At 45.6% G+C, this 27,988-nt stretch overlaps 2 protein-coding genes across 3 annotated transcripts in view; both read right to left on the bottom strand.

Moving 5' to 3' along the window:
• LOC110531259 (protein kinase C zeta type-like) overlaps positions 1-11,861 on the bottom strand; it is a 154,263-nt gene extending 142,402 nt beyond the window's left edge. The window contains exon 1 of one of the 2 annotated variants that reach the window (XM_036988861.1): positions 11,473-11,861. Coding sequence is in view for 1 of the 2 variants with exons in the window: in XM_036988860.1 (XP_036844755.1) it covers positions 10,767-10,788 (22 nt within the window). In the remaining variant the exon portion in view is untranslated. Of the gene's footprint in view, positions 1-10,766; positions 11,425-11,472 lie in introns of those variants that run through there. The other variant, XM_036988860.1, reaches the window with a different exon arrangement.
• tnr5 (Tumor necrosis factor receptor superfamily member 5) overlaps positions 1-27,988 on the bottom strand; it is a gene marked incomplete at its 5' end in the record, with an annotated part of 1,066,050 nt that overhangs the window by 901,521 nt on the left and 136,541 nt on the right.

The raw sequence follows: 27,988 nt of genomic DNA, 5'->3' as shown, positions 1-27,988 counted from the left end.
AAGGGTTCATCATCAGCCTAATCTGAGCAGGCCCTTCTGTTGTTATGAGGGTTCATCATCAGCCTAATCTGAGCTGGCCCTCATGTTGTCATAAGGGTTCATCATCAGCCTAATCCAAGCTGGCCCTCATGTTGTCATAAGGGTTCATCATCAGCCTAATCTGAGCTGGCCCTCATGTTGTCATAAGGGTTCATCATCAGCCTAATCCGAGCTGGCCCTCCCGTTGCTTTAAGGGTTCATCATCAGCCTAATCTGAGCTGGCCCTCATGTTGTCATAAGGGTTCATCATCAGCCTAATCCGAGCTAGCCCTCATGTTGTCATAAGGGTTCATCATCAGCCTAATCTGAGCAGGCCCTTCTGTTGTTATGAGGGTTCATCATCAGCCTAATCTGAGCTGGCCCTCATGTTGTCATAAGGGTTCATCATCAGCCTAATCTGAGCAGGCCCTTCTGTTGTTATGAGGGTTCATCATCAGCCTAATCTGAGCTGGCCCTTCTGTTGTTATGAGGGTTCATCATCAGCCTAATCTGAGCTGGCCCTCATGTTGTCATAAGGGTTCATCATCAGCCTAATCTGAGCTGGCCCTCATGTTGTCATAAGGGTTCATCATCAGCCTAATCCGAGCTGGCCCTCCCGTTGCTTTAAGGGTTCATCATCAACCTAATCTGAGCTGGCCCTCATGTTGTCATAAGGGTTCATCATCAGCCTAATCTGAGCTGGCCCTCATGTTGTCATAAGGGTTCATCATCAGCCTAATCCGAGCTGGCCCTTCTGTTGTTATGAGGGTTCATCATCAGCCTAATCTCATGTCATCTTGAGAGTCGAAGTAAGCTAAAGGCCAGCTATACACAAGTCGTAGCAGACAGTCAATCAGCCAATGTTATCTGTTTCTGTGAAGCTAAGGAGTATGGAAAGCTGAGAAGTGTGCTCTTTATGACTAGGGGGTGTGGAGTGTGTGACAATATTATTTATTTCTGTGAAACAGTTAGCATAGCTAGCACAGTCGGCTCTCTGACTAGGGCATGTAGAAAGTGTGTGCTTGCCAGCCTGTCTGCAAACACAAAATCAGTTAGGTGTTGATTGGTGCTTGTTCTTGGTGATGCTTCTCTCCAGAAATAAAAAGAAAGTTGGTCCGCCTCACCTTTACAACTATAACTATATCCTCTTGATAGCATGACAACTGTAACTATATCCTCTTGATAGCATGACAACTATAACTATCCTCTTGATAGCATGACAACTACAACTATATCCTCTAGATAGCATGACAACTATAACGATATCCTCTAGATAGCATGACAACTATAACGATATCCTCTTGATAGCATGACAACTATAACTATATCCTCTTGGTAGCATGACAACTACAACGATCCTCTTGATAGCATGACAACGCATATCTGTAACTCAAGAGGGTGGTACAATCTACCCTGTGAAGCAAAGGCAATGATCAAAAGGTAATCACCAGAGAGAAAACACCGTCAGGCAGAAAGGCAGGCAGAAAGGCAGATAGGCAGGCAGATAGGCAGGCAGATAGGCAGGCAGATAGGCAGACAGGCAGGCAGAAAGGCAGACAGGCAGGCAGAAAGGCAGGCAGATAGACAGGCAGGCAGATAGGCAGAAAGGCAGGCAGATAGGCAGGCAGATAGGCAGATAGGCAGACAGGCAGGCAGAAAGGCAGGGAGATAGGCAGGCAAATAGGCAGGCAGATAGGCAGACAGGCATGCCTATGGAGTGTGGAGTGACAGTGAGGAGCATGGTAGGCTGATTATAAGCCTGTTTCAGACCGTTGTCAACGATATAGCAGATTAGAGGATTGTGTTGAGGCTGAAATAATAATAAATTGCATTGTCTGTAAAGGCAATGGTTGAAAAATGAGTTTTAATGACTCCAACCTGAGTGTGTGTAAACTTCAACGGCAGGTGGCCTTGCGGCAGGTGGCCGTATTCAGTCAAGGGCCAATTCCATTTAATCAAGCCAAACTTGAGAAGAGGGTAGTATGTAGGAGTTCAATGTAATATGATGAATGTAAAGGGCTTGGGCTGTAGGTGGTTTAACATGTAAAGGGCTTGGGCTGTAGGTGGTTTAACATGTAAAGGGCTTGGGCTGTAGATGGTTTAACATGTAAAGGGCTTGGGCTGTAGGTGGTTTAACATGTAAAGGGCTCTGGCTGTAGGTGGTTTAACATGTAAAGGGCTCTGGCTGTAGGTGGTTTAACATGTAAAGGGCTCTGGCTGTAGGTGGTTTAACATGTAAAGGGCTTGGGCTGTAGGTGGTTTAACATGTAAAGGGCTCTGGCTGTAGATGGTTTAACATGTAAAGGGCTCTGGCTGTAGGTGGTTTAACATGTAAAGGGCTCTGGCTGTAGGTGGTTTAACATGTAAAGGGCGTGGGCTGTAGGTGGTTTAACATGTAAAGGGCTCTGGCTGTAGGTGGTTTAACATGTAAAGGGCTTGGGCTGTAGGCGGTTTAACATGTAAAGGGCTCTGGCTGTAGGTGGTTTAACATGTAAAGGGCTTGGGCTGTAGGTGGTTTAACATGTAAAGGGCTTTGGCTGTAGGTGGTTTAACATGTAAAGGGCTTGGGCTGTAGGTGGTTTAACATGTAAAGGGCTTGGGCTGTAGGTGGTTTAACATGTAAAGGGCTTGGGCTGTAGGTGGTTTAACATGTAAAGGGCTTTGGCTGTAGGTGGTTTAACATGTAAAGGGCTCTGGCTGTAGGTGGTTTAACATGTAAAGGGCTCTGGCTGTAGGTGGTTTAACATGTAAAGGGCTCTGGCTGTAGGTGGTTTAACATGTAAAGGGCTTGGGCTGTAGATGGTTTAACATGTAAAGGGCTCTGGCTGTAGGTGGTTTAACATGTAAAGGGCTCTGGCTGTAGGTGGTTTAACATGTAAAGGGCTCTGGCTGTAGGTGGTTTAACATGTAAAGGGCTCTGGCTGTAGGTGGTTTAACATGTAAAGGGCTCTGGCTGTAGGTGGTTTAACATGTAAAGGGCTCTGGCTGTAGGTGGTTTAACATGTAAAGGGCTTGGGCTGTAGATGGTTTAACATGTAAAGGGCTCTGGCTGTAGGTGGTTTAACATGTAAAGGGATCTGGCTGTAGGTGGTTTAACATGTAAAGGGCTTGGGCTGTAGGTGGTTTAACATGTAAAGGGCTCTGGCTGTAGGTGGTTTAACATGTAAAGGGCTCTGGCTGTAGGTGCATGCATTTGCTAAATGAGTTCATGTGAATGAATGGTAGCTACTAGCTAGTCACGTAGTGGTCATTCGATTGGATGAAAGCAAGGCTTTGCGGTACCCACCCCTCCCCCACTGGCAGAGAGAAAGGCCCTAAGTCAAGCCTCTCATGCAGCTGCCCCTCTAGACCCCCCATTTGGGGAGGATAGAGGGTGTGTGTGTGTGTGTGTGTGTGTGTGTGTGTGTGTGTGTGTGTGTGTGTAAGTAAGGATGGGTGTGGTTTCTCCTCTACTCTGTTCTTGCGCCATAATAATCAAGGGAGGAGGGAGGAGAGGGGCAGCGAGGGGGCTGACATCCACAGAGAAATGGAGTCAATTACCCAGTCTTTTTTTTAAAGCTGCAATACAGCAACTTTTTTGGGCGACCTGACAAAATTCACGTAGAAATACGAGTTATAGATCTGTCATTCTTATTGAAAGAAAGTCTGTGCTATTTCTATTCTTCTTGTTTTTAAGTGTCGTTTTACGCGTCTTTTACTTTCGGTTTTGTACACCAGCTTCAAACACCTGAAAATATAATATTTGGGGTTATGTAAAATATATTTCACAGTGGTTTAGATGGTACAAGGATTCTCTACACAATGACTGCTTGTTTTGCCACATAAACTGAAATTAGGTGAACTATTAGAGGAAATGGAGAAGAGATTTCTGCATGGTGCATCTTTAAAGGGGGAATCGTATGAAACAATGTGCTCGTTGAGGAGAACTGATGGAGACGATGATTATGATGTTATTAGCGTGGTAATTGGCCAGACTGGTTATCAGCAGTAGTACAGCTTCTGCAAGCACTTCTTACAATCACCTTGCTAATACGGATGCATGTACCAGGGTTGGAGGCAATTCCTTTCCAATTCAGTCAAGTCAGGAAGTTAACAAATTCCAATTCCAAATCCATATAAGGTAGTATACTGTCCTTATGTCTTTAGTATAATGTAGTAGTATAATGTCCTTATGTCTTTAGTATAATGTAGTAGTATAATGTCCTTATGTCTTTAGTATAGTAGTATAATGTAGTAGTATACTGTCCTTATCTCTTTAGTATAATGTAGTAGTATACTGTCCTTATCTCTTTAGTATAATGTAGTAGTATACTGTCCTTATGTCTTTAGTATAGTAGTATAATGTAGTAGTATACTGTCCTTATGTCTTTAGTATAGTAGTATAATGTTGTAGTATACTGTCCTTATGTCTTTAGTATAATGTAGTAGTATACTGTCCTTATGTCTTTAGTATAGTAGTATAATGTAGTAGTATACTGTCCTTATGTCTTTAGTATAGTAGTATAATGTAGTAGTATACTGTCCTTATGTCTTTAGTATAGTAGTATAATGTAGTAGTATACTGTCCTTATGTCTTTAGTATAGTAGTATAATGTTATAGTATACTGTCCTTATGTCTTTAGTATAGTAGTATAATGTAGTAGTATACTGTCCTTGTGTCCTTAGTCTAGTAGTATGTTGTAGCATACTGTCCTTATGTTCTTAGTCTAGTAGTATATGGGTGTGGGAGAGAGAGAGAGGTGAAACGAGCACAGGGCCAGTAGAAGAGGTGAAGAGAGCACAGGGCCCGTGTGGGAGAGGTTAAGAGAGCACAATGCCAGTGTGGGAGAGGTGAAGAGAGCACAGGGCCAGTGTGGGAGAGGTGAAGAGAGCACAGGGCCAGTGTGGGAGAGGTGAAGAGAGCACAGGGCCAGTGTGGGAGAGGTGAAGAGAGCACAGTGCCAGTGGGAGAGGTGAAGAGAGCAAAGGGCCAGTGTGGGAGAGGTGAAGAGAGCACAGGGCCAGTGTGGGAGAGGTGAAGAGAGCACAGTGCCAGTGGGAGAGGTGAAGAGAGCACAGTGCCAGTGGGAGAGGTGAAGAGAGCAAAGGGCCAGTGTGGGAGAGGTGAAGAGAGCACAATGCCAGTGTGGGAGAGGTGAAGAGAGCACAGGGGCCGTGTGGGAGAGGTGAAGAGAGCACAGGGCCAGGGAGGGAGAGGTGAAGAGAGCACAGGGCCAGGGAGGGAGAGGTGAAGAGAGCACAATGCCAGTGTGGGAGAGGTGAAGAGAGCACAGGGCCCGTGTGGGAGAGGTGAAGAGAGCACAGGGCCAGGGAGGGAGAGGTGAAGAGAGCACAGGGCCCGTGTGGGAGAGGTGAAGAGAGCACAGGGCCAGTGTGGGAGAGGTGAAGAGAGCACAGGGCCTGTGTGGGAGAGGTGAAGAGAGCACAGGGCCAGGGAGGGAGAGGTGAAGAGAGCACAGGGCCCGTGTGGGAGAGGTGAAGAGAGCACAGGGCCAGTGTGGGAGAGACGCTCATTCCTCCACTGACTGACACACAGCTCCCATTTTCTCTTTTTAAAGGTCTGCTAACAATGTCCTCGTCAAACTTCCTTCACATATGGCTTCCGCTCCATATTAAATGCGGTAAACTGTTGACTGGGAGTCATTTTGGAAATAATGTCCACTAAAAACAGTTCAGAAGCATATGTAATAATGCTACATAGCCAAACTCCTATAACATACATGTCAATGATATAGCAAAATGCATATAAACATATTTCCTACCGTCTAGCAGCCTATACAGTGTTTTAATATAGGCCGAGAACAAATCATTGGATAGCGAAGTGAAACTAAAACAAAACAATGTACTCAGACCAATATAGTCATTATACACAGTCTGAGACTTCCAAAAGGCTTTGACAAATACAAAACACAAATATGATCCGAACATGAACGCACGAACAAAATGCACTAATATTAGCCTAAAACTGATAGACAGACTAGCAAACAGCTCTTTGCCAAAAAATAGACTGGAAGCACATTAGACCGTATTGATATCAAATTGTCCTGAAAACGGCTACGGACATTACTGACGGTAATCTCCTTGGCAAAGACCCTTAAATATCACTCAGTAGCAGTGCACCAAAACCCTTTCATTACAGAAAATGGTGGTCTGAGACTGACGGTTGGCTGTAAAAATGTAAAACACAATATTACAATTGAGGATTTACTCACTTATGTAACTAGATGGGTGGGTGAAGAGTAGCCACGGTTGGTTGCCATGCGCAACCAGACTTTGACGGACAGGCCTTGTAAAGTCATACAGTAAACGTGACACCTGTCCTCAACATGCGTGATAGCTAATGTGGATCCATTACGCCTATGTGTACTTTGTGTGTACTTTGTGTGTATAAAGTAGCACATCAGCAGATAAAGTACTGTATAAGGGCTGTGTCATACATAAAAAGTCTTACAAAGACAGTGCACTACTGTAAGCTACAGGGAACTACTGTAAGCTACAGTGCATTACAGCAAACTAGATCACACTACTGTAAGCTACAGTGCATTACAGCAAGCTAGATCACACTACTGTAAGCTACAGTGCATTACAACAAGCTAGATCACACTACTGTAAGCTACAGTGCATTACAGCAAGCTAGATCACACTACTGTAAGCTACAGTGCATTACAACAAGCTAGATCACACTACTGTAAGCTACAGTGCATTACAGCAAGCTAGATCACACTACTGTAAGCTACAGTGCATTACAGCAAGCTAGATCACACTACTGTAAGCTACAGTGCATTACAGCAAGCTAGATCACACTACTGTAAGCTACAGGGAACTACTGTAAGCTACAGGAAACTACTGTAAGCTACAGTGCATTAAAGCGAGCTAGATCACACTACTGTAAGCTACAGGGAACTACTGTAAGCTACAGTGCCTTACAGCAAGCTAGATCGCACTACTGTAAGCTACAGGGAACTACTGTAAGCTACAGTGCATTACAGCAAGCTAGATCACACTACTGTAAGCTACAGGGAACTACTGTAAGCTACAGTGCCTTACAGCAAGCTAGATCGCACTACTGTAAGCTACAGTGCATTACAGCAAGCTAGATCGCACTACTGTAAGCTACAGGGCCTTACAGCAAGCTAGATCACACTACTGTAAGCTACAGGGAACTACTGTAAGCTACAGTGCATTACAGCAAGCTAGATCACACTACTGTAAGCTACAGGGAACTACTGTAAGCTACAGTGCATTACAACAAGCTAGATCGCACTACTGTAAGCTACAGTGCATTACAGCAAGCTAGATCACACTACTGTAAGCTACACATCACAGACAAACTGAATTGGTCCACCCACACAGACAACATCGTGAAGAAGGCGCAGCAGCGCCTCTTCAACCTCAGGAGGCTGAAGAAATTTGGCTTGTCACCAAAAGCACTCACAAACTTCTACAGATGCACAATCGAGAGCATCCTGTCGGGCTGTATCACCGTCTGGTACGGCAACTGCTCCGCCCTCAACCGTAAGGCTCTCCAGAGGGTAGTGAGGTCTGCACAACGCATCACCGGGGGCAAACTACCTGCCCTCCAGGACACCTACACCACCCGATGTCACAGAAAGGCCATAAAGATCATCAAGGACAACAACCACCCGAGCCACTGCCTGTTCACCCCGCTATCATCCAGAAGGCGAGGTCAGCACAGGTGCATCAAAGCTGGGACCGAGAGACTGAAAAACAGCTTCTATCTCAAGGCCATCAGACTGTTAAACAGCCACCACTAACATTGAGTGGCTGCTGCCAACACACTGACTCAACTCCAGCCACTTTAATAATGGGAATTGATGGGAAATTATGTAAAATATATCACTAGCCACTTTAAACAATGCTACCTAATATAATGTTTACATACCCTACATTATTCATGTCATATGTATACGTATATACTGTACTCTATATCATCTACTGCATCTTTATGTAATACATGTATCACTAGCCACTTTAACTATGCCACTTTGTTTACATACTCATCTCATTTGTATATACTGCACTCAATACCATCTACTGTATCTTGCCTATGCCGCTCTGTACCATCACTCATTCATATATCTTTATGTACATAATCTTTATCCCTTTACACTTGTGTCTATAAGGTAGTAGTTTTGGAATTGTTAGCTAGATTACTTGTTGGTTATTACTGCATTGTCGGAACTAGAAGCACAAGCATTTCGCTACACTCGCATTAACATCTGCTAACCATGTGTATGTGACAAATAAAATTTGATTTGATTTTGATTACAGTGCATTACACTACTGTAAGCTACAGGGAACTACTGTAAGCTACAGTGCATTACAGCAAGCTAAATCGCACTACTGTAAGCTACAGGGAACTACTGTAAGCTACAGTGCATTACAGCAAACTAGATCACACTACTGTAAGCTACAGGGAACTACTGTAAGCTACAGTGCCTTACAGCAAGCTAGATCGCACTACTGTAAGCTACAGTGCATTACAGCAAGCTAGATCACACTACTGTAAGCTACAGGGAACTACTGTAAGCTACAGTGCATTACAGCAAGCTAGATCGCACTACTGTAAGCTACAGTGCATTACAGCAAGCTAGATCGCACTACTGTAAGCTACAGTGCCTTACAGCAAGCTAGATCGCACTACTGTAAGCTACAGGGAACTACTGTAAGCTACAGTGCCTTACAGCAAGCTAGATCGCACTACTGTAAGCTACAGTGCATTACAGCAAGCTAGATCACACTACTGTAAGCTACAGGGAACTACTGTAAGCTACAGTGCATTACAGCAAGCTAGATCGCACTACTGTAAGCTACAGTGCATTACAGCAAGCTAGATCGCACTACTGTAAGCTACAGTGCCTTACAGCAAGCTAGATCGCACTACTGTAAGCTACAGGGAACTACTGTAAGCTACAGTGCATTACAACAAGCTAGATCGCACTACTGTAAGCTACAGTGCATTACAGCAAGCTAGATCACACTACTGTAAGCTACAGGGAACTACTGTAAGCTACAGTGCATTACAGCAAGCTAAATCGCACTACTGTAAGCTACAGGGAACTACTGTAAGCTACAGTGCATTACAGCAAGCTAAATCGCACTACTGTAAGCTACAGGGAACTACTGTAAGCTACAGGAAACTACTGTAAGCTACAGTGCATTAAAGCAAGCTACATCGCACAACCGTAAGCTACAGGGAACTACTGTAAGTTACATCGCACTACGGTAAGCTACAGTGCATTACGGTAAGCTATATGGAGAGGCTAATGTAACCTCATAAGATTAAACAATGTGCGCTGACACATAAATACTAAGATATCTCAGAGATCAATACAGTAGATGGACTCAGGAGGCACTAGAACATGGATACTGTGTGTAAAAACTGACACGATTGGCCGGCTCTACCTCGATATTCTATCCCCAGCACAGTCATAAGCATGTCAAAGAAGAGTTGGACCAAAATGCCTCTTCACTCATATCCTGTCCAACACCTATATACGACCCTATGTCCTCTTCTAAATCTAGTTTACGTACCTATATGTATTCTATACAGATATACATCTATCTTACCTACCTATATGTATTCTATACAGATATACATCTAGTTTACCTACCTATTTGTATTCTATACAGATATACATACTGTACATATACAGACCATAATATATAGGTACTAACCATTAGCGAGTGAGAGAGAGACCATTTCAACTCAGAGAAACACAAACACACACAGTAAAAGTATAATTTTTCTTGCTGACAATCCACAACAATCCTCCTTTTGTTTTGAGCAACGTAATAAACAGCAGAGAGAAAGGAGAGCCTTGTTGTTAGCTACATCTGCTAAATTACATACACACCACACTCCCCCTGAGCAAAAACACCCCTCCACTCCCCCCACGGAGCAAAAACACCCCTCCACTCCCCCCGGAGCAAATACACCCCTTCACTCCCCCTGGAGCAAATACACCCCTCTACTCCCCCGTGGAGCAAAAACACCCCTCCACTCCCCCCGGAGCAAATACACCCCTCCACTCCCCCGCGGAGCAAATACACCCCTCCACTCCCCCGCGGAGCAAAAACACACCTCCACTCCCCCAGAGTAAAAACACACCTCCACTCCCCCCAGAGTAAAAACACACCTTCACTCCCCCCGGAGCAAATACACCCCTCCACTCCCCCGCGGAGCAAAAACACACCTCCACTCCCCCCAGAGTAAATACACCCCTCCACTCCCCCCGGAGCAAATACACCCCTCCACTCCCCCCGGAGCAAATACACCCCTCCACTCCCCCCTGGAGCAAAAACAAACATTATGCCAACACTAACCCACACCCAACCCCCCTTTTGCCCAAAGCCCTGTTATTTGGGTGCTGGATGCACTTGACCAGCCGATGAGAATCGTTATTAGTGCCTGGGCTAATTATCTTGTTAAGGGAGGAAGAGGAGGATGAGGGGAGGTGAAGGTGATAGGGAATATATTCACCCCCCTCCCCGTTTACACAGAACAATACGCAATGACAAATCACTCCCACAAGAGTACCAGTCATAACAACACATCTCTGTTCTACCAGAGATGACAGAATCACATAGGTAGCCTGAGACATTGAGTGTGGTCAGAACAGGCATGACAAACAGGTTGCTTCACAAAACACAAAAACACCACACAACAACAACCAATCTGAGTAGGGCTGCTTGTTTCTCATCAAACCGTAACATTTCTCACGTACCGTCATCTTTTACAGGATGCATTTAGTCCTCCTTTAAAGAGCCGTCGGCTGGGTTACAAAGAGCCCTAATCTGGATGTTGTGGTTCCTTTGTGCCTCGGCTGGCGGACGGTGTGGTGATGAGAGTGCTCTCGCCTCTCCCCAGCAGCACTGACTACCACAGCCAGGTAGGCATACACACACACACTGGCGGCGAATACACACACCCCGTCACCGCACACACAAACACACCCTCTCTCACACACACACACACAGTGCCGCACTCCCTAACAGGGTCCAGACCCTTCAAGAGGACTGCCAACAAGACACCAGGCCAGAGCCCAGACTGTAACGTAATTGCAGGACACAAGCCAGAAAAAGCCACTATCAGATAGCAACCAAGGCTAGCGGGAAGCATGCATCCACAGTGTACAGACACTGCCTGCCTGCAACACATGAGAGGATGAGCTAGCTAGTAGCTATAAACACAGCAGTTATGGAGGCAGAGCACACACACACACACACACACACACACACACACACACACACACACACACACACACACACACAGACAGACAGAGATTACATCCAGGCTAAAATCCAGAGAAGGATACTGCCGTTAAATCTATTGTCCGTGGTGGATAGATGGATGGATAGATGGATGAGGGAGGGATGGATAGATGGGTGAGGGAGGGATGGATAGATGGATGAGGGATGGATAATGCTCACCGGTGTCCTTCCTCCTTTTCTTTCTGGCTCCTTCAGCACATTATCCTGGCTGGTGTGTACGTCGGGTCGGGAAGGAAACGTAGCTACATCCCCTCCTCTCTCTCCCCGATGCCTCTCTTCTTCTCCCGGCGATTTATTTCATTATTTTCTCCCTCTCTCTCTCTGTCTCTCTGACTGCCTCCCCTCCTCCCTCCCTCTCTCTCTCTCCTTCTCTCCTCCTCCCTGTAGCACGTTGGCTACAGCTGTCAGTGTTGCCCTCGCTCTTTTCTTGTGGCTATTTAATTCCCCCCATTTCTCTCTCTCTCTGATTCCTCTTCTCTCTCTCTCTCTCTGATTCCTCTTCTCTCTCTCTCTCTCTCTCTCTCTCTGATGCCTCTCCTCTGTTTCTCTCTCTCTCTGATGCCTCTCCTCTGTTTCTCTCTCTGATGCCTCTCCTCTGTTGCTCTCTCTGATGCCTCTCCTCTCTCTCTCTCTGATTCCTCTCCTCTGTTTCTCTCTCTGATGCCTCTCTTCTCTCTCTCTCTCTCTCTGATTCCTCTCCTCTGTTTCTCTCTCTGATGCCTCTCCTCGTCTCTCTGATGCCTCTCCTCCTCTCTCTCTCTCTCTCTGATGCCTCTCCTCTGTTTCTCTCTCTGATGCCTCTCCTCTGTTGCTCTCTCTGATGCCTCTCCTCCCTATCTCTCTCTCTGATTCCTCTCCTGTTTCTCTCTCTGATGCCTCTCCTCTCTCTCTCTCTGATTCCTCTCCTCTGTTTCTCTCTCTGATGCCTCTCTTCTCTCTCTCTCTCTGATTCCTCTCCTCTGTTTCTCTCTCTGATGCCTCTCTTCTCTCTCTGATGCCTCTCCTCGTCTCTCTGATGCCTCTCCTCCTCTCTCTCTCTCTCTGATTCCTCTCCTGTTTCTCTCTCTGATGCCTCTCCTCCTCTCTATCACCTCTCCTCTGTTTCTCTCTCTATCACCTCTCCTCTGTTTCTCTCTCTGATTCCTCTCCTCTGTTTCTCTCTCTCTCTGATGGCTCTACTCCTCTGTTTCTCTGTGATGCCTCTCCTCTGTATCTATCTCTCTGATGCTGTGAACATAAAGAACCAATATTTTACGGTATAGTGATCTCTCTTTCCACCTCTATCCCTGTCTCTCTATATCATTCTCTCTGTCTACAACATCTCCTCCTGATGTCGACAGGCATGGGGATAACGGCGCTGGCACTAGCGGTAACCGCGCTCGGCCCAGGAGAGGCAGTGGTACACAGCGGAGGGTGCTGGGAAAACACGACAGGGATCGATGCTGAGCGGTGGAAGAGGAAGAGGAGGAGGAAGAGGTGCGGGGACCGCTGAAGAGCCCGGTGCAGCCTCCGCCTGAGTGCATCCGGGCTTTCAACCCCCTCCGCCCTCCTCCTCCTCCCACACAGAGGGGGGTCTGTTCACACTCTCAGGGCCGAGCAGAGTCCTCAACTAACGGCTCACACAATGAGCCTGACAAGGCCGGATCAGTAAGCCAGCTAGCGAGGGAGATTAAGCATTGTCTGTTGTTGTGAGCTCTGTGTTTTGATGAGGTCTGTGAGGAGACAAGTTAGCATAGCCTGTACTGTGCAGAACAGTGAGGTCAGTACAGGGAGAACTGCTATATGAAAAGCCGGCGAACGCAGGCCTACGCAGCAAACTAATCTCTCTAACTTTCTAACTTTAACTTTTTATACATAGAATTGTTCTAGTTTATAATTCATCTGAAGCTGCCATCTGCCAATCAATAGCCTCCAATGAGCACAATGCTTTGCCAGTTAGGTGAGTTCCAATTCTGTACCATCCTGTCTAGTGAGTACATCGATCAATGGTTAGTGTGAAATACATGTCTAAAAGACCGAATACACCTACATTATGTTTGTATTGTGCTTTTGGAGCACAGCGAGTACACCTACATTATGTTTGTATTGTGCTTTTGGAGCACAGCGAGTACACCTACATTATGTTTGTATTGTGCTTTTGGAGCACAGCGAGTACACCTACATTATGTTTGTATTGTGCTTTAGGAGCACAGCGAGTACACCTACATTATGTTTGTATTGTGCTTTTGGAGCACAGCGAGTACACCTACATTATGTTTGTATTGTGCTTTTGGAGCACAGCGAGTACACCTTTGTGCTTTTGGAGCACAGCGAGTACACCTACATTATGTTTGTATTGTGCTTTAGGATCACAGCGAGTACACCTTTGTGCTTTTGGAGCACAGCGAGTACACCTACATTATGTTTGTATTGTGCTTTAGGATCACAGCGAGTACACCTACATTATGTTTGTATTGTGCTTTTGGAGCACAGCGAGTACACCTACATTATGTTTGTATTGTGCTTTTGGAGCACAGCGAGTACACCTACATTATGTTTGTATTGTGCTTTTGGAGCACAGCGAGTACACCTACATTATGTTTGTATTGTGCTTTTGGAGCACAGCGAGTACACCTACATTATGTTTGTATTGTGCTTTTGGAGCACAGCGAGTACACCTACATTATGTTTGTATTGTGCTTTTGGAGCACAGCGAGTACACCTACATTATGTTTGTATTGTGCTTTTGGAGCACAGCGAGTACACCTACATTATGTTTGTATTGTGCTTTTGGAGCACAGCGAGTACACCTACATTATGTTTGTATTGTGCTTTTGGAGCACAGCGAGTACACCTACATTATGTTTGTATTGTGCTTTAGGAGCACAGCGAGTACACCTACATTATGTTTGTATTGTGCTTTTGGAGCACAGCGAGTACACCTACATTATGTTTGTATTGTGCTTTTGGAGCACAGCGAGTACACCTACATTATGTTTGTATTGTGCTTTTGGAGCACAGCGAGTACACCTACATTATGTTTGTATTGTGCTTTTGGAGCACAGCGAGTACACCTACATTATGTTTGTATTGTGCTTTTGGAGCACAGCGAGTACACCTACATTATGTTTGTATTGTGCTTTAGGAGCACAGCGGTAAAAGGCTTATACAGTAAATACATGATAATACGCTACAGTCAGTGTGTGAGGTCGTCCACAACATGACAGGGGAAGAGATACACATCTATCTTGGTTTCCTAACCTAGAAACAAAATTGTTTGTCACATTCGTTAATAAACAACATCCACCTTAATGCATATTCATATCAGTCTTTGAAGAACCAGAAGCATCCGAATTCTGAAAGACAGTGGCCATGCTCACATATTTAAAGAGATGAACCAAGATGTATGACAAACAGAGTCTGGTTTGAATTTGCAGTTTCAAAAATAAACTGTCGTAGAAAGAAGTCCAGGCAAACCGTCTTGGGATTCCGTAATGAGGAGCTCTAGTATTTCGGAACAAATTCCCAATTGTGGAAAACCCCACCCAGACAAGGCACTTAATTGAATTCATTAAACATACATTCCTGGTGACCTCACTTCCAAATCAAAGTTTATTTCTCACGTGCGCCGAATACAACAGGTATTGTCACGTGCGCCGAATACAACAGGTACCTTACAGTGAAATGCTTACTTACAGGCTCTAACCAATGGTGCGAAAAAATTAAAAAGTGTGTGTGTGTGTGTGTGTGTGTGTGTGTGTGTGTGTGTGTGTGTGTGTGTGTGTGTGTGTGTGTAGGTAAGTAAAGAAATAAAACAACAGTAAAAAGACATTTGAAAAAATAGTAGCAAGGCTATATACAGACACCTGTTAGTCAGGCATTGAGGTAGTATGTACATGTGTGTATGGTTAAAGTGACTATGCATACATGATGAACAGAAAGTAGCATAAGCATAAAAAGAGGGGTTGGCGGGTTGTGGGACACAATGCAGATCGCCCGGTTAGCCAATGTGCAGGTGCACATTATACTGAATGTATAGTTAAAGTGACTATGCATATATGATAAACAGAGAGCAGTGTAAAAAGAGGGGTTGGGGGGAGGCACACAATGCAAATAGTCCGGGTAACCATTTGGTTACCTTTTCAGGAGTCTTATGGCTTGGGGGTAAAAACTGTTGAGAAGCCTTTTTGTCCTAGACTTGGCACTCCGGTACCGCTTGCCATGCGGTAGTAGAGAGAACAGTCTGTGACTGGGGTGGCTGGGGTCTTTGACCATTTTTAGGGCCTTCCTCTGACACCGCTTGGTGTAGAGGTCCTGGATGGCAGGCAGCTTTGCCCCAGTGATGTACTGGGCCGTACGCACAACACTCTGAAGTACGTTGCGGTCGGAGGCCGAGCAATTGCCGTACCAAATTAAATCTAATTTATTTATATAGCCCTTCGTACATCAGCTGATATACCATATACTGATATATATATATATATATATATGCATCACTGTACCAGGCAGGGATACAACCAGTCAGGATGCTCTCGATGTTGCAGCTGTAGGACCCATGCCAAATCTTTTTAGTTTCCTGAGGGGGAATAGGCTTTGTCGTGCCCTCTTCACGACTGTCTTGGTATGTTTGGACCAATCTAGTTTGTTGTTGAGGTGGACACCAAGGAATTTGAAGCTCTCAACCTGCTCCACTACAGTGCCATCGAGAGAATGGAGACTGTGCTCCTTTTCCTGTAGTCCACAATCATCTCCGTAGTCTTGGTTACGTTGAGGGTCAGGTTGTTATTCTAGCACCACCCGACTAGGTCTCTGACCTCCTCCCTATAGGCTGTCTCGTCGTTGTCGGTGATCAGACTTACCACTGTGGTGTCGTCAGCAAACTTAATGACTGTGTTGGAGTCGTGCCTGGCCATGCAGTCGTGGGTGAACAGGGAGTACAGGAGGGGACTGAGCACGCACCCCTGGGGAGCTCCAGTGTTGAGGATCAGCGTGGCAGATATGTTGCTGTTGCTACCTACCCTCACCATCTGGGGGCGGCCTGTCAGGAAGTCCAGGATCCAGTTGCCGAGGGAGGTGTTTAATCCCATGATCCATAGCTTGGTGATGAGCTTTGAGGGTACTGTGGTGTTGAACGCTGAGCTGTAGTCAATGAACAGCATTCTCACATAGGTGTTCCTTTTGTCCAGGTGGGAAAGGGCAGTGTGGAGTGCAATAGAGATTGCATCATCTGTGGATCTGTTTGGGCGGTATGCAAATTGGAGTGGGTCTAGGGTTTCTGGGATAATGGTGTTGATGTGAGCCATTACCAGCCTTTCAAAGCACTTCATGGTTACGGACGTGAGTGCTACGGGTCTGTAGTCATTTAGGCAGGTTGCCTTTGTGTTCTTGGGCACAGGGACTATGGTGGTCTGCTTGAAGCATGTTGGTATTACAGACTCAATCAGGGACATGTTGAAAATGTCAGTGAAGACACCTGCCAGTTGGTACGCACATGCCCGGAGCACACGTCCTGGTAATCCGTCTGGCCCCGCAGCCTTGTGTATGTTGACCTGTTTAAAGGTCTTACTCACGTCGGCTACGGAGAGCATGATCACACAGTCGTCCGGAACAGCTGATGCTCTCATGCATGCCTCAGTGTTGCTTGCCTCGAAGCGAGCATAGAAGTGATTTAGCTCATCTGGTAGGCTTGTGTCACTGGGCAGCTGCCAGCTGTGTTTCCCTTTGTAGTCTGTAATTTTTTGCAAGCCCTGCCACATCCGACGAGCGTCAGAGCCGGTGTAGTACGATTCAATCTTAGCCCTGTATTGACGCTTTGCCTGTTTGATGGTACGTCGCAGGGCATAGCGGGATTTCTTGTAAGCTTGAAACCACCTTGAAAGGGGCAGCTCTACCCTTCAGCTCACTCCTCTTCCTACTAGTCATTGAGACATCTCCATACAGCAACAGATATATGACAGACACCCTGTATATGACAGACATGCCTTACACTCAAATACTCCTGACTAACCCCCTTTATATCACACAACGAATAACAAACAATTGTTCAAGTACTCTACCTATGAACACTTTCTAATATATGACTATAATCTCTTAATGATCCTGAGTTATCAGCAGGTTTGAGTCTATAGAAAAATAACCACATTTAAAAATATCATATTATGAGTGATAATAAAAACAATTTAAAAGGCTTAAAAATGCTTAAAACAACTCCTTATACCTCGTTATAAACTGGGTGGTTCGAGCCCTGAATGCTGATTGTCTGAAATCTGTGGTATAGCAGACCGTATACCACGGGTATGACAAAAAATATATCTTTTTACTGTTCTAATTACATTGGTAACCAGTTTAAAATAGATACAGTGCCTTGCGAAAGTATTCGGCCCCCTTGAACTTTGCGACCTTTTGCCACATTTCAGGCTTCAAACATAAAGATATAAAACTGTATTTTTTTGTGAAGAATCAACAACAAGTGGGACACAATCATGAAGTGAAACGACATTTATTGGATATTTCAAACTTTTTTAACAAATCAAAAACTGAAAAATTGGGCGTGCAAAATTATTCAGCCCCTTTACTTTCAGTGCAGCAAACTCTCTCCAGAAGTTCAGTGAGGATCTCTGAATGATCCAATGTTGACCTAAATGACTAATGATGATAAATACAATCCACCTGTGTGTAATCAAGTCTCCGTATAAATGCACCTGCACTGTGATAGTCTCAGAGGTCCGTTAAAAGCGCAGAGAGCATCATGAAGAACAAGGAACACACCAGGCAGGTCCGAGATACTGTTGTGAAGAAGTTTAAAGCCGGATTTGGATACAAAAAGATTTCCCAAGCTTTAAACATCCCAAGGAGCACTGTGCAAGCGATAATATTGAAATGGAAGGAGTATCAGACCACTGCAAATCTACCAAGACCTGGCCGTCCCTCTAAACTTTCAGTTCATACAAGGAGAAGACTGATCAGAGATGCAGCCAAGAGGCCCATGATCACTCTGGATGAACTGCAGAGATCTACAGCTGAGGTGGGAGACTCTGTCCATAGGACAACAATCAGTCGTATATTGCACAAATCTGGCCTTTATGGAAGAGTGGCAAGAAGAAAGTCATTTCTTAAAGATATCCATAAAAAGTGTTGTTTAAAGTTTGCCACAAGCCACCTGGGAGACACACCAAACATGTGGAAGAAGGTGCTCTGGTCAGATGAACCAGAATTGAACTTTTTGGCAACAATGCAAAACGTTATGTTTGGCGTAAAAGCAACACAGCTGAACACACCATCCCCACTGTCAAACATGGTGGTGGCAGCATCATGGTTTGGCCCTGCTTTTCTTCAGCAGGGACAGGGAAGATGGTTAAAATTGATGGGAAGATGGATGGAGCCAAATACAGGACCATTCTGGAAAAGACCTGAGACTGGGACGGAGATTTGTCTTCCAACAAGACAATGATCCAAAACATAAAGCAAAATCTACAATGGAATGGTTCAAAAATAAACATATCCAGGTGTTAGAATGGCCAAGTCAAAGTCCAGACCTGAATCCAATCGAGAATCTGTGGAAAGAACTGAAAACTGCTGTTCACAAATGCTTTCCATCCAACCTCACTGAGCTCGAGCTGTTTTGCAAGGAGGAATGGGAAAAAATTTCAGTCTCTCGATGTGCAAAACTGATAGAGACATACCCCAAGCGACTTACAGCTGTAATCGCAGCAAAAGGTGGCGCTACAAAGTATTAACTTAAGGGGGCTGAATAATTTTGCACGCCCAATTTTTCAGTTTTTGATTTGTTAAAAAAGTTTGAAATATCCAATAAATGTCATTCCACTTCATGATTGTGTCCCACTTGTGGTTGATTCTTCACAAAAAAATACAGTTTTATATCTTTATGTTTGAAGCCTGAAATGTGGCAAAAGGTCGCAAAGTTCAAGGGGGCCGAATACTTTCGCAAGGCACTGTATAAGGCACCTCAGGGCCTTATTGCTTAATTATACTCATTATAGAGTGGTAAGGAGGAAGAGGAGGAGCTCCATGGACCCTTCCTGTCCAGATGTAATTTAGCCATACATTGTAGTCATTGCACTCTGTAGAGTTGCTAGTTTCTCTAGTTTTCTCGTGTCAATTAAATCGTGACATTCCTGGATTACTCACTATATTAAATAAAGCATGATTTAATCACCAAATATGATAGTCAGTTTAAAAAAAGGTTAAGGGTACAAGACTGTGTACATACAGTATCTGGCTGTTTTGGTGAAATCACTAGATATCCCATCGAGCCAAGCGGGAAGAGGCTGCCCAGTTCCAAGACCAAATCATGAGGCAGATTGTAGTTTTTATGCCCTGATGTAAGGAGCTGGCGGAGAAAATGTTGATGAAACAATTTAGAGATGAAACAAATAAATCAAATGACTCATATTTAAGGACAGTGAATACAGTACAATCCTGAAATCAGATGCACCTGTCAATAGGAGAACAAAGCTCAAAACAAAATTAATGATGAAGTCTCCTCCGGACATGGTAGACACCTCCTCCTCCTCCTCCCCGTTCTATTCCTGTTGGTTTGAGGTCTTATTCTATTATGTAGTTAACCTCCATTGTCTTCCAAGAGTTGCTGCATATTTTTCACACTGCTGGTCTTTTATCTGACATCATCACCAGGGCAACTAGTCCCATACACTTCAGCTGCATGGCATGTTTGTCAAGGTGAAATGTTCAGATTAAAAATAGAACAGTACCTTATAGAACAAACAGAGATCTTGATTTCACAAGTCTGGTATGTCTATTCTCTATTGTAGTGACGTGTTGAACATCCTTTTTCTGTTTATAATGCTGAACTGTTATGGACTACTGATTTCCTCCAAGCGCTCTCTTTTTCTCCAAGACAAAGGGTCATAAAAGTGGCCCTTCACACGCAAAGGCTGCCTGATAATGTGATGCAATAATTCCCTTGGTATTTTGGAATGTTCTATCAACTGACAGACCCAGTCGGTTTTCGACAGAAAGTTGTGGCCCTGCCCGACTATGGGGAAAATAACCTGCTGTTACCTAGGTTACCCCACTGGCTCACAGCAAATACCTGGCCTTTTTTCCCAAACACAATTTTATTTTTGTCTGCTTGTTTTAGTCAATTTACTACATTTAAGTAAAGTACAACATTGCCTGCTCCTGAGTGTTCTCACTACTTAGAAAAACATACTATTGTAGGCCTTCCCTCATGCCGCTTTCCATGACGATGCTAGCAGCCATGATGCTAGCAGCCACGTGAGTGAGTGCTAGCTACTGACCGGAACATTAAGCTAGCCAAGACCAACAACACAAACAAATGTACTAAACAGCTCCAAGTAGTGAGTGGGGTTACAAATGGACTATTCTAAACAAGTTAAATGTCATACCTGTGATGAAATGTTTTCACACACATAGTTACATGTACACTACTTGGACACCGGGTCCCCACATTTCCCACCCTCCCATGTTGAATAGCCTGAAGCCACAGGACTCTTGCCACAGGCTCTACTTCCCTACGTGGGAGCATTGGCAACCACAGGTTGTCATTTTTCACCTGGTTACATGTACATTGAACAACACAGCAGCTTTTTGGCATGTTTTTTTTCTTCTTCTGTATATAACAAAAAAATAAACAACGAAGTTGGCTCTTTTACACTGGGGGTCAATGGGAAAGAATGTTTATTTTTCCCAATTTGCCATGGTAATGTATCATTTTCATTCAGATGATGCTAACTGATGTGGCTCATGCAATTGAAATGTCAGTTGTGTTGACTCAGCAAATCACAGCACAAATTGAAGGGTACACTTCCTGATTTTACTTCCTGGCATGGGTACACTCAAAATGGCTGCCAGTCCACCCATTATGTCATCAATGACTTGAATGGAGATGCCCTTTCTATTCATTCCTATTTCTATGGGTGTGATACCATGTGACCTCACAGGACTACAAAAGGTGCTGTCTCCACCTTGCACTCTTAACCTCTTATCCTGCCGGACATATTAACTCTGTACCCAAAGAAGGGAGGAGAACCTCCATCTCCAGCAGCCCGACCACAGAGCCTGGACCTTTGCCTTTAACGGCCAGAACTGGGAACTGCCAGGAAGTATTCCCTAAAGTACATTTTAGGGAATAGTACCTGTAATCCAGTAGACAAATTGGGACAGAAGTGCTAATGCACTAAACAGACTCGGAAGAAGACAGAAGACCTTAAAGAGCTCACGTAGCCTGAACGGTACACTTCAGCTAACCTTCTCCAAGGACAAAGAGCTAGCGTAGCCTGAGCGGTACACTTCAGCTAACCTTCTCCAAGGACAAAAAGCTAGCGTAGCCTGAACGGTACACTTCAGCTAACCTTCTCCAAGGACAAAAAGCTAGCGTAGCCTGAACGGTACACTTCAACTAACCTTCTCCAAGGACAAAGAGCTAGCGTAGCCTGAACGGTACACTTCAGCTAACCTTCTCCAAGGACAAAGAGCTAGCGTAGCCTGAACATTACACTTCAGCTAACCTTCTCCAAGGACAAAAAGCTAGCGTAGCCTGAACGGTACACTTCAGCTAACCTTCTCTAAGGACAAAGAGCTAGCGTAGCCTGAACGGTACACTTCAGCTAACTTTCTCCAAGGACAAAGAGCTAGCGTAGCCTGAACGGTACACTTCAGCTAACCTTCTCCAAGGACAAAGAGCTAGCGTAGCCTGAACGGTACACTTCAGCTAACCTTCTACAAGGACAAAGAGCTAGCGTAGCCTGAATGGTACACTTCAGCTAACCTTCTCCAAGGACAAAGAGCTAGCATAGCCTGAACGGTACACTTCAGCTAACCTTCTCCAAGGAAAGAAGGAGAAGACAATTAGAACACAGCCTCTGCACCCACAGTGTCTGAGGTGGACTCGTCCTCACCAAGGTGGTCATGCCCTCAGACACTTTGACACCCAGGTGGACACGCCCTCAGACACTGTGACACCCAGGTGGACACGCCCTCAGACACTGTGACACCCAGGTGGACACACCCTCAGACACTGTGACACCAAGGTGGACACGTCCTCACCAAGGTGGACACGTCCTCACCAAGGTGGACACGTCTTCAGACATTGTGACACCCAGGTGGACACGCCCTCAGACACTGTGACACCCAGGTGGACACACCCTCAGACACTGTGACACCAAGGTGGACACGTCCTCAGACACTGTGACACCCAGGTGGACACGCCCTCAGACACTGTGACACCCAGGTGGACACGCCCTCAGACACTGTGACACCCAGGTGGACACGCCCTCAGACACTGTGACACCCAGGTGGACACGTCCTCAGACACTGTGACACCCAGGTGGACACACCCTCAGACACTATGACACCCAGGTGGACACGCCCTCAGACACTGTGACACCCAGGTGGACACGCCCTCAGACACTGTGACACCCAGGTGGACACGCCCTCAAACACTATGACACCCAGGTGGACACGCCCTCAGACACCCAGGTGGACACGCCCTCAGACACTATGACACCCAGGTGGACACGCCCTCAGACACTGTGACACCCAGGTGGACACGTCCTCAGACACTGTGACACCCAGTTGGACACACCCTCAGACACTATGACACCCAGTTGGACACGCCCTCAGACACTGTGACACCCAGGTGGACACGCCCTCAGACACTGTGACACCCAGGTGGACACGCCCTCAGACACTGTGACACCCAGGTGGACACGCCCTCAGACACTGTGACACCCAGGTGGACACGCCCTCAGACACTGTGACACCCAGGTGGACACGCCCTCAGACACTGTGACACCCAGGTGGACACGCCCTCAGACACTGTGACACCCAGGTGGACACGCCCTCAGACACTGTGACACACAGGTGGACTTTAAAAAATATATATACAAATTTTTCAACTAGGAAAGTCCTATAAGAACAAATTCTTATTTACAATGATAGCCAAACCCGGACAACGCTGGGCCATTTGTGCGTCGCCCCATGCGACTCCCAATCACAGCCGGATGAGATTCAGCCTGAATTCGAACCATGGACTGTAGTGAAACCTCTAGCACTGAGATGCAGTGCCTTAGACCGCTGTGCCACTCGGGAGGCCTCAGACGATGACAACAAGTTGGACACAGCCTCTCTGTCTCTCACACAGAAACACTGTGATACTGCAGCTGCATAGACTCCTCCCCCGAGACAATAGGAATGCTATCTCCAGGACAATTTCCCGTTTTATTCCTCTTCCCATCTCCTCCTCCTCCCATTCCTCCCTCACTCCTCCTCCTCCCATTCCTCCCATACTCCTTCATCCTCCTCCCAGTCCTCCTTCACTCCTATCTCCTCCTCCTCCCATTCCTCCCTCACTCACATCTCCTCCCATTCCTCCCTCACTCCTCCTCCTCCCATTCCTCCCATACTCCTTCATCCTCCTCCCAGTCCTCCTTCACTCCTATCTCCTCCTCCTCCCATTCCTCCCTCACTCACATCTCCTCCCATTCCTCCCTCACTCCTATCACATCCTCCTCCCATTCCTCCCTCACTCCTATCTCCTCCTCCTATTCCTACCTCATCCTCCATCTTCCTCCTCCCATTCTTCCCTCACTCCTTCATCCTCCTCCCATTCCTCCCTCACACCTTGCTCCTCCCTCACTCCTTCCTCCTCCTCCACAAGAATGGCCACAGCTCATGATCAGCAGCATTGGGCCAACCCTCTCATCCTGAAGCACTGAAGCACTACTATAGATAAACTAACTAACTAACTAACTAACCTAAGAAAACTCTTTGTGGCATATAGAACACAAACAAAAAACAAATGTTCCTTACAAACACAGCAGGTGTATGGACAGCAAGCTACAGAATACATCGCATCCTCTACTATTACCCATGTACAGAATACAGTATACTCTGGACAGAGCACAGGCATCCCTTACATCACACACACACACTTACCATCACACACACAGCCTAAAACCCACACTGGTGCACCACCCGGCAAAACATGCTGGCACAGCAAATGTACAAGAGTGTGCTATAGGCAACCCGATACTATGTGAGAGAGATAGAGATAGAGCTATTTAGAGGGAGAGCGAGAGAAAGAGAGGGCTAGAGAGAGAGGGCTAGAGAGAGAGAGAGAGAGGGCTAGAGAGAGAGAGAGAGAGAGAGAGAGAGAGAGAGATGCCACGATACACCACACATCGCATCGAAGACCAACAACAGAGCACAAGATGATGGATCGGCATTTTCCTTTCTGACTTACAGTTTTAAGACATTTGTCATGTTTATCTTCAAAGTGAACCATTCTTAACCAATAAGTGACTGTAATTTCCGACATTAGCATAAAGGTTAACATGTACACCTCTCCGTGATGCTGATATTAGACAACCCAACACCAGAGAACCCATCAACAAGGAATATCTGTCAGACAACGTGGGAGTACTGTGTCTCAAAATCAGCCTCACCGCCAGGGAATGTAATGGAGGGAGAGAAAAAAAGAGGGAATAGAGGGAGAGAAACCATAGCTAGTGTCAGAGGGAATTAAGAGAGAGAAAATAGAGGGAAAAGAGGGAGAGAAACCATAGCTAGTGTCTGAGGGAATTAAGAGAGGGAAAGGAGAGGGAATAGAGGGAGAGAAACCATAGCTAGTGTCTGAGGGAATGAAGAGCGAGAATAGAGGGAGAGAAACCATAGCTATTGTCAGAGGGAATTAAGAGAGGGAAAAGAGAGGGAATAGAGGGAGAGAAACCATAGCTAGTGTCTGAGGGAATGAAGAGAGAGAATAGAGGGAGAGAAACCATAGCTAGTGTCAGAGGGAATGGAGAGAGGGAATAGAGGGAGAGAAACCATAGCTAGTGTCTGAGGGAATGAAGAGAGAGAATAGAGGGAGAGAAACCATAGCTAGTGTCAGAGGGAATGGAGAGAGGGAATAGAGGGAGAGAAACCATAGCTAGTGTCTGAGGGAATGAAGAGAGGGAATAGAGGGAGAGAAACCATGGCTAGTGTCAGAGGGAATTAAGAGAGGGAAAAGAGAGGGAATAGAGGGAGAGAAACCATAGCTAGTGTCTGAGGGAATGAAGAGAGAGAATAGAGGGAGAGAAACCATAGCTAGTGTCAGAGGGAATGGAGAGAGGGAATAGAGGGAGAGAAACCATAGCTAGTGTCTGAGGGAATGAAGAGAGAGAATAGAGGGAGAGAAACCATAGCTAGTGTCAGAGGGAACGGAGAGAGGGAATAGAGGGAGAGAAACCATAGCTAGTGTCTGAGGGAATGAAGAGAGGGAATAGAGGGAGAGAAACCATAGCTAGTGTCAGAGGGAACGGAGAGAGGGAATAGAGGGAGAGAAACCATAGCTAGTGTCAGAGGGAATTAAGAGAGAGAAAATAGAGGGAGAGAAACCATAGCTAGTGTCTGAGGGAATGAAGAGAGATAATAGAGGGAGAGAAACCATAGCTAGTGTCAGAGGGAATTAAGAGAGATAATAGAGGGAGAGAAACCATAGCTAGTGTCTGAGGGAATGAAGAGAGGGAATAGAGGGAGAGAAACCATAGCTAGTGTCTGAGGGAATGAAGAGAGATAATAGAGGGAGAGAAACCATAGCTAGTGTCTGAGGGAATGAAGAGAGGGAATAGAGGGAGAGAAACCATAGCTAGTGTCAGACGGAATTAAGAGAGAGAAAATAGAGGGAGAGAAACCATAGCTAGTGTCTGAGGGAATGAAGAGAGAGAAAATAGAGGGAGAGAAACCATAGCTAGTGTCTGAGGGAATGAAGAGAGAGAATAGAGGGAGAGAAACCATAGCTAGTGTCAGAGGGAACGGAGAGAGAGAAAAGAGAGGGAAGGAGAGAAAGGAAGAGGGTTAGTGAAGGTGTCAACAGTGAGCTGAATACATCCTGCTGCTGTCGCCACCCTGTGAAAGGGACGAGTGGTAAACAGCTGACCACTTATTGGAGGGAACGCTCCAGAACTAAGATGTGCTTAACATTACTTGGCTGCTCCAGTAAACATTCAAGAAACGTCCAGGTAACGTTCAGCAGGTCTTTTGTTGTGAGCATGCACACGTGGAACATATCTACATCATATGTTGCTTTGTTTTTTTTTATTAAAAAATAAATTAAAAGGTTTAAGAAAATATTATTCTTTATCGTTACAATACTTATATTTTATTAATATTGAAGCAACTTTTAAACAACTTCCATGTCCTTTAAGAATAACAACAACAACAAAAATGAGCAAAGTACAGAGATCTTTGATGAAAACCTGCTCCAGAGCGCTCATGACTCAGATAGTTTGTTGGTGATGTGGACCCCAAGGAACTCAAAACTCTCGAACCGCTCCACTACAGCCCTGTCGATCCATTTCCTACAGTCCACGATCAGCTCCTTTGTCTTGCTGACTGAAGGAAAGGTACTTATTTAACTTGTAAATAAGTGTAATGTTTCATCTTACAGTTAACTACTAGGTTATTTACAGTTAGTAAGTTAGTACTCCTACACTATACTCTCCTAGATGAATACTCCACCAAGGTAGAGGGTCATGTCGTGTTGCGGGAGCTAGCTAGCGGTAGCTAACTGAATGTAAACAAATTAGTTGTATCATTCCACATTCAACTATTCAATTAATTTACATTCAGTCAGCTAGCTAGCGTGCTTATTCTCATTTGCTAGCTACAGAACACTGCTTCATGCCTCCAAAAATAATGGGGAGGTGCCTCTAGTTTTGTTTACATTTTGCGAATGGTTAGCGGTGTTAGCATCTCCTGGGAAACCAGGTGTAATACGTGTGTGTAATAAGTAGCACTAGTACTCACTGTCTTCACCTGGACATGGCGTACCAGGCTTCAATGGAGTACTGGGGAAGACTGCAAGAAAATAATGAAAGACAACTATGAATATCCAGAGACATGCCTAGTCAAAATCTTGGGACATAGACAGACTAATGATATAATTATTGCAGAGGAGGAGAGGAGGGGAAAGGAGAGGAGGAGTTGAAAAGAGAGTAGAGAAGAGGAGGTGAAAGGAGAAGGTGAGGTAGAGAGGGGGGGGGGGGGGGGGGGGGGGGGGGGAGAGAGTTTAGACAGACTGAGGCCTGACTGACCGTGCAGCAGGAGTCCAGAGTTCCTGTTGCGGCTGTGGATCCGGAAGGCCTCCTCTAGTTCCATCTGAGAAGAGATGGTACATGGGTCTCCTATGAGACACACGCATGGCGACACACACAAACAGATTATTAATTTATTTCACACAGGTAGTGGAGATACGCAGGTTGTAGCTAGCTTAGGATCTTGTCTACCCTGATTACAACTGAGTCATCTTCCACCCACCCGCAGGTGCGAGGCCCAATTACCCTCATCGTCGATCCACTTGAGCATGATTGGCTGATGCCGGTCCAGGCCGCACATCACCCACACCTTCTCACACAGTTCAATGTAGGTTACCGTGGTAGCCAGGTCCGTGATCAGCATGTCCCTACACACCCAGGAGATGCTAACATGCCAGCCACATACCACTGCTGGCTTGCTTCTGAAGGTAAGCAGGGTTGTTCCTGGATGGGAGACCAGATGCTGCTGGAAGTGGTGTTGGAGGGCCAGTAGAAGGCACTCTTTCCTCTGGTCTAAAGAAATGCCCCAGGGCAGTGATTGGGGACACTGCCCTGTGTAGGGTGCTGTCTTTCAGAAGGGACGTTAAACAGGTGTCCTGACTCTCTGATGTCATTAA

This window comes from Oncorhynchus mykiss, chromosome 9 (assembly GCF_013265735.2).
Source record: "Oncorhynchus mykiss isolate Arlee chromosome 9, USDA_OmykA_1.1, whole genome shotgun sequence".
NCBI lineage: Eukaryota > Metazoa > Chordata > Actinopteri > Salmoniformes > Salmonidae > Oncorhynchus > Oncorhynchus mykiss.
The sequence above is the reverse complement of the archived record's forward strand: the minus strand, read 5'-3'. Positions and strand labels throughout refer to the sequence as shown.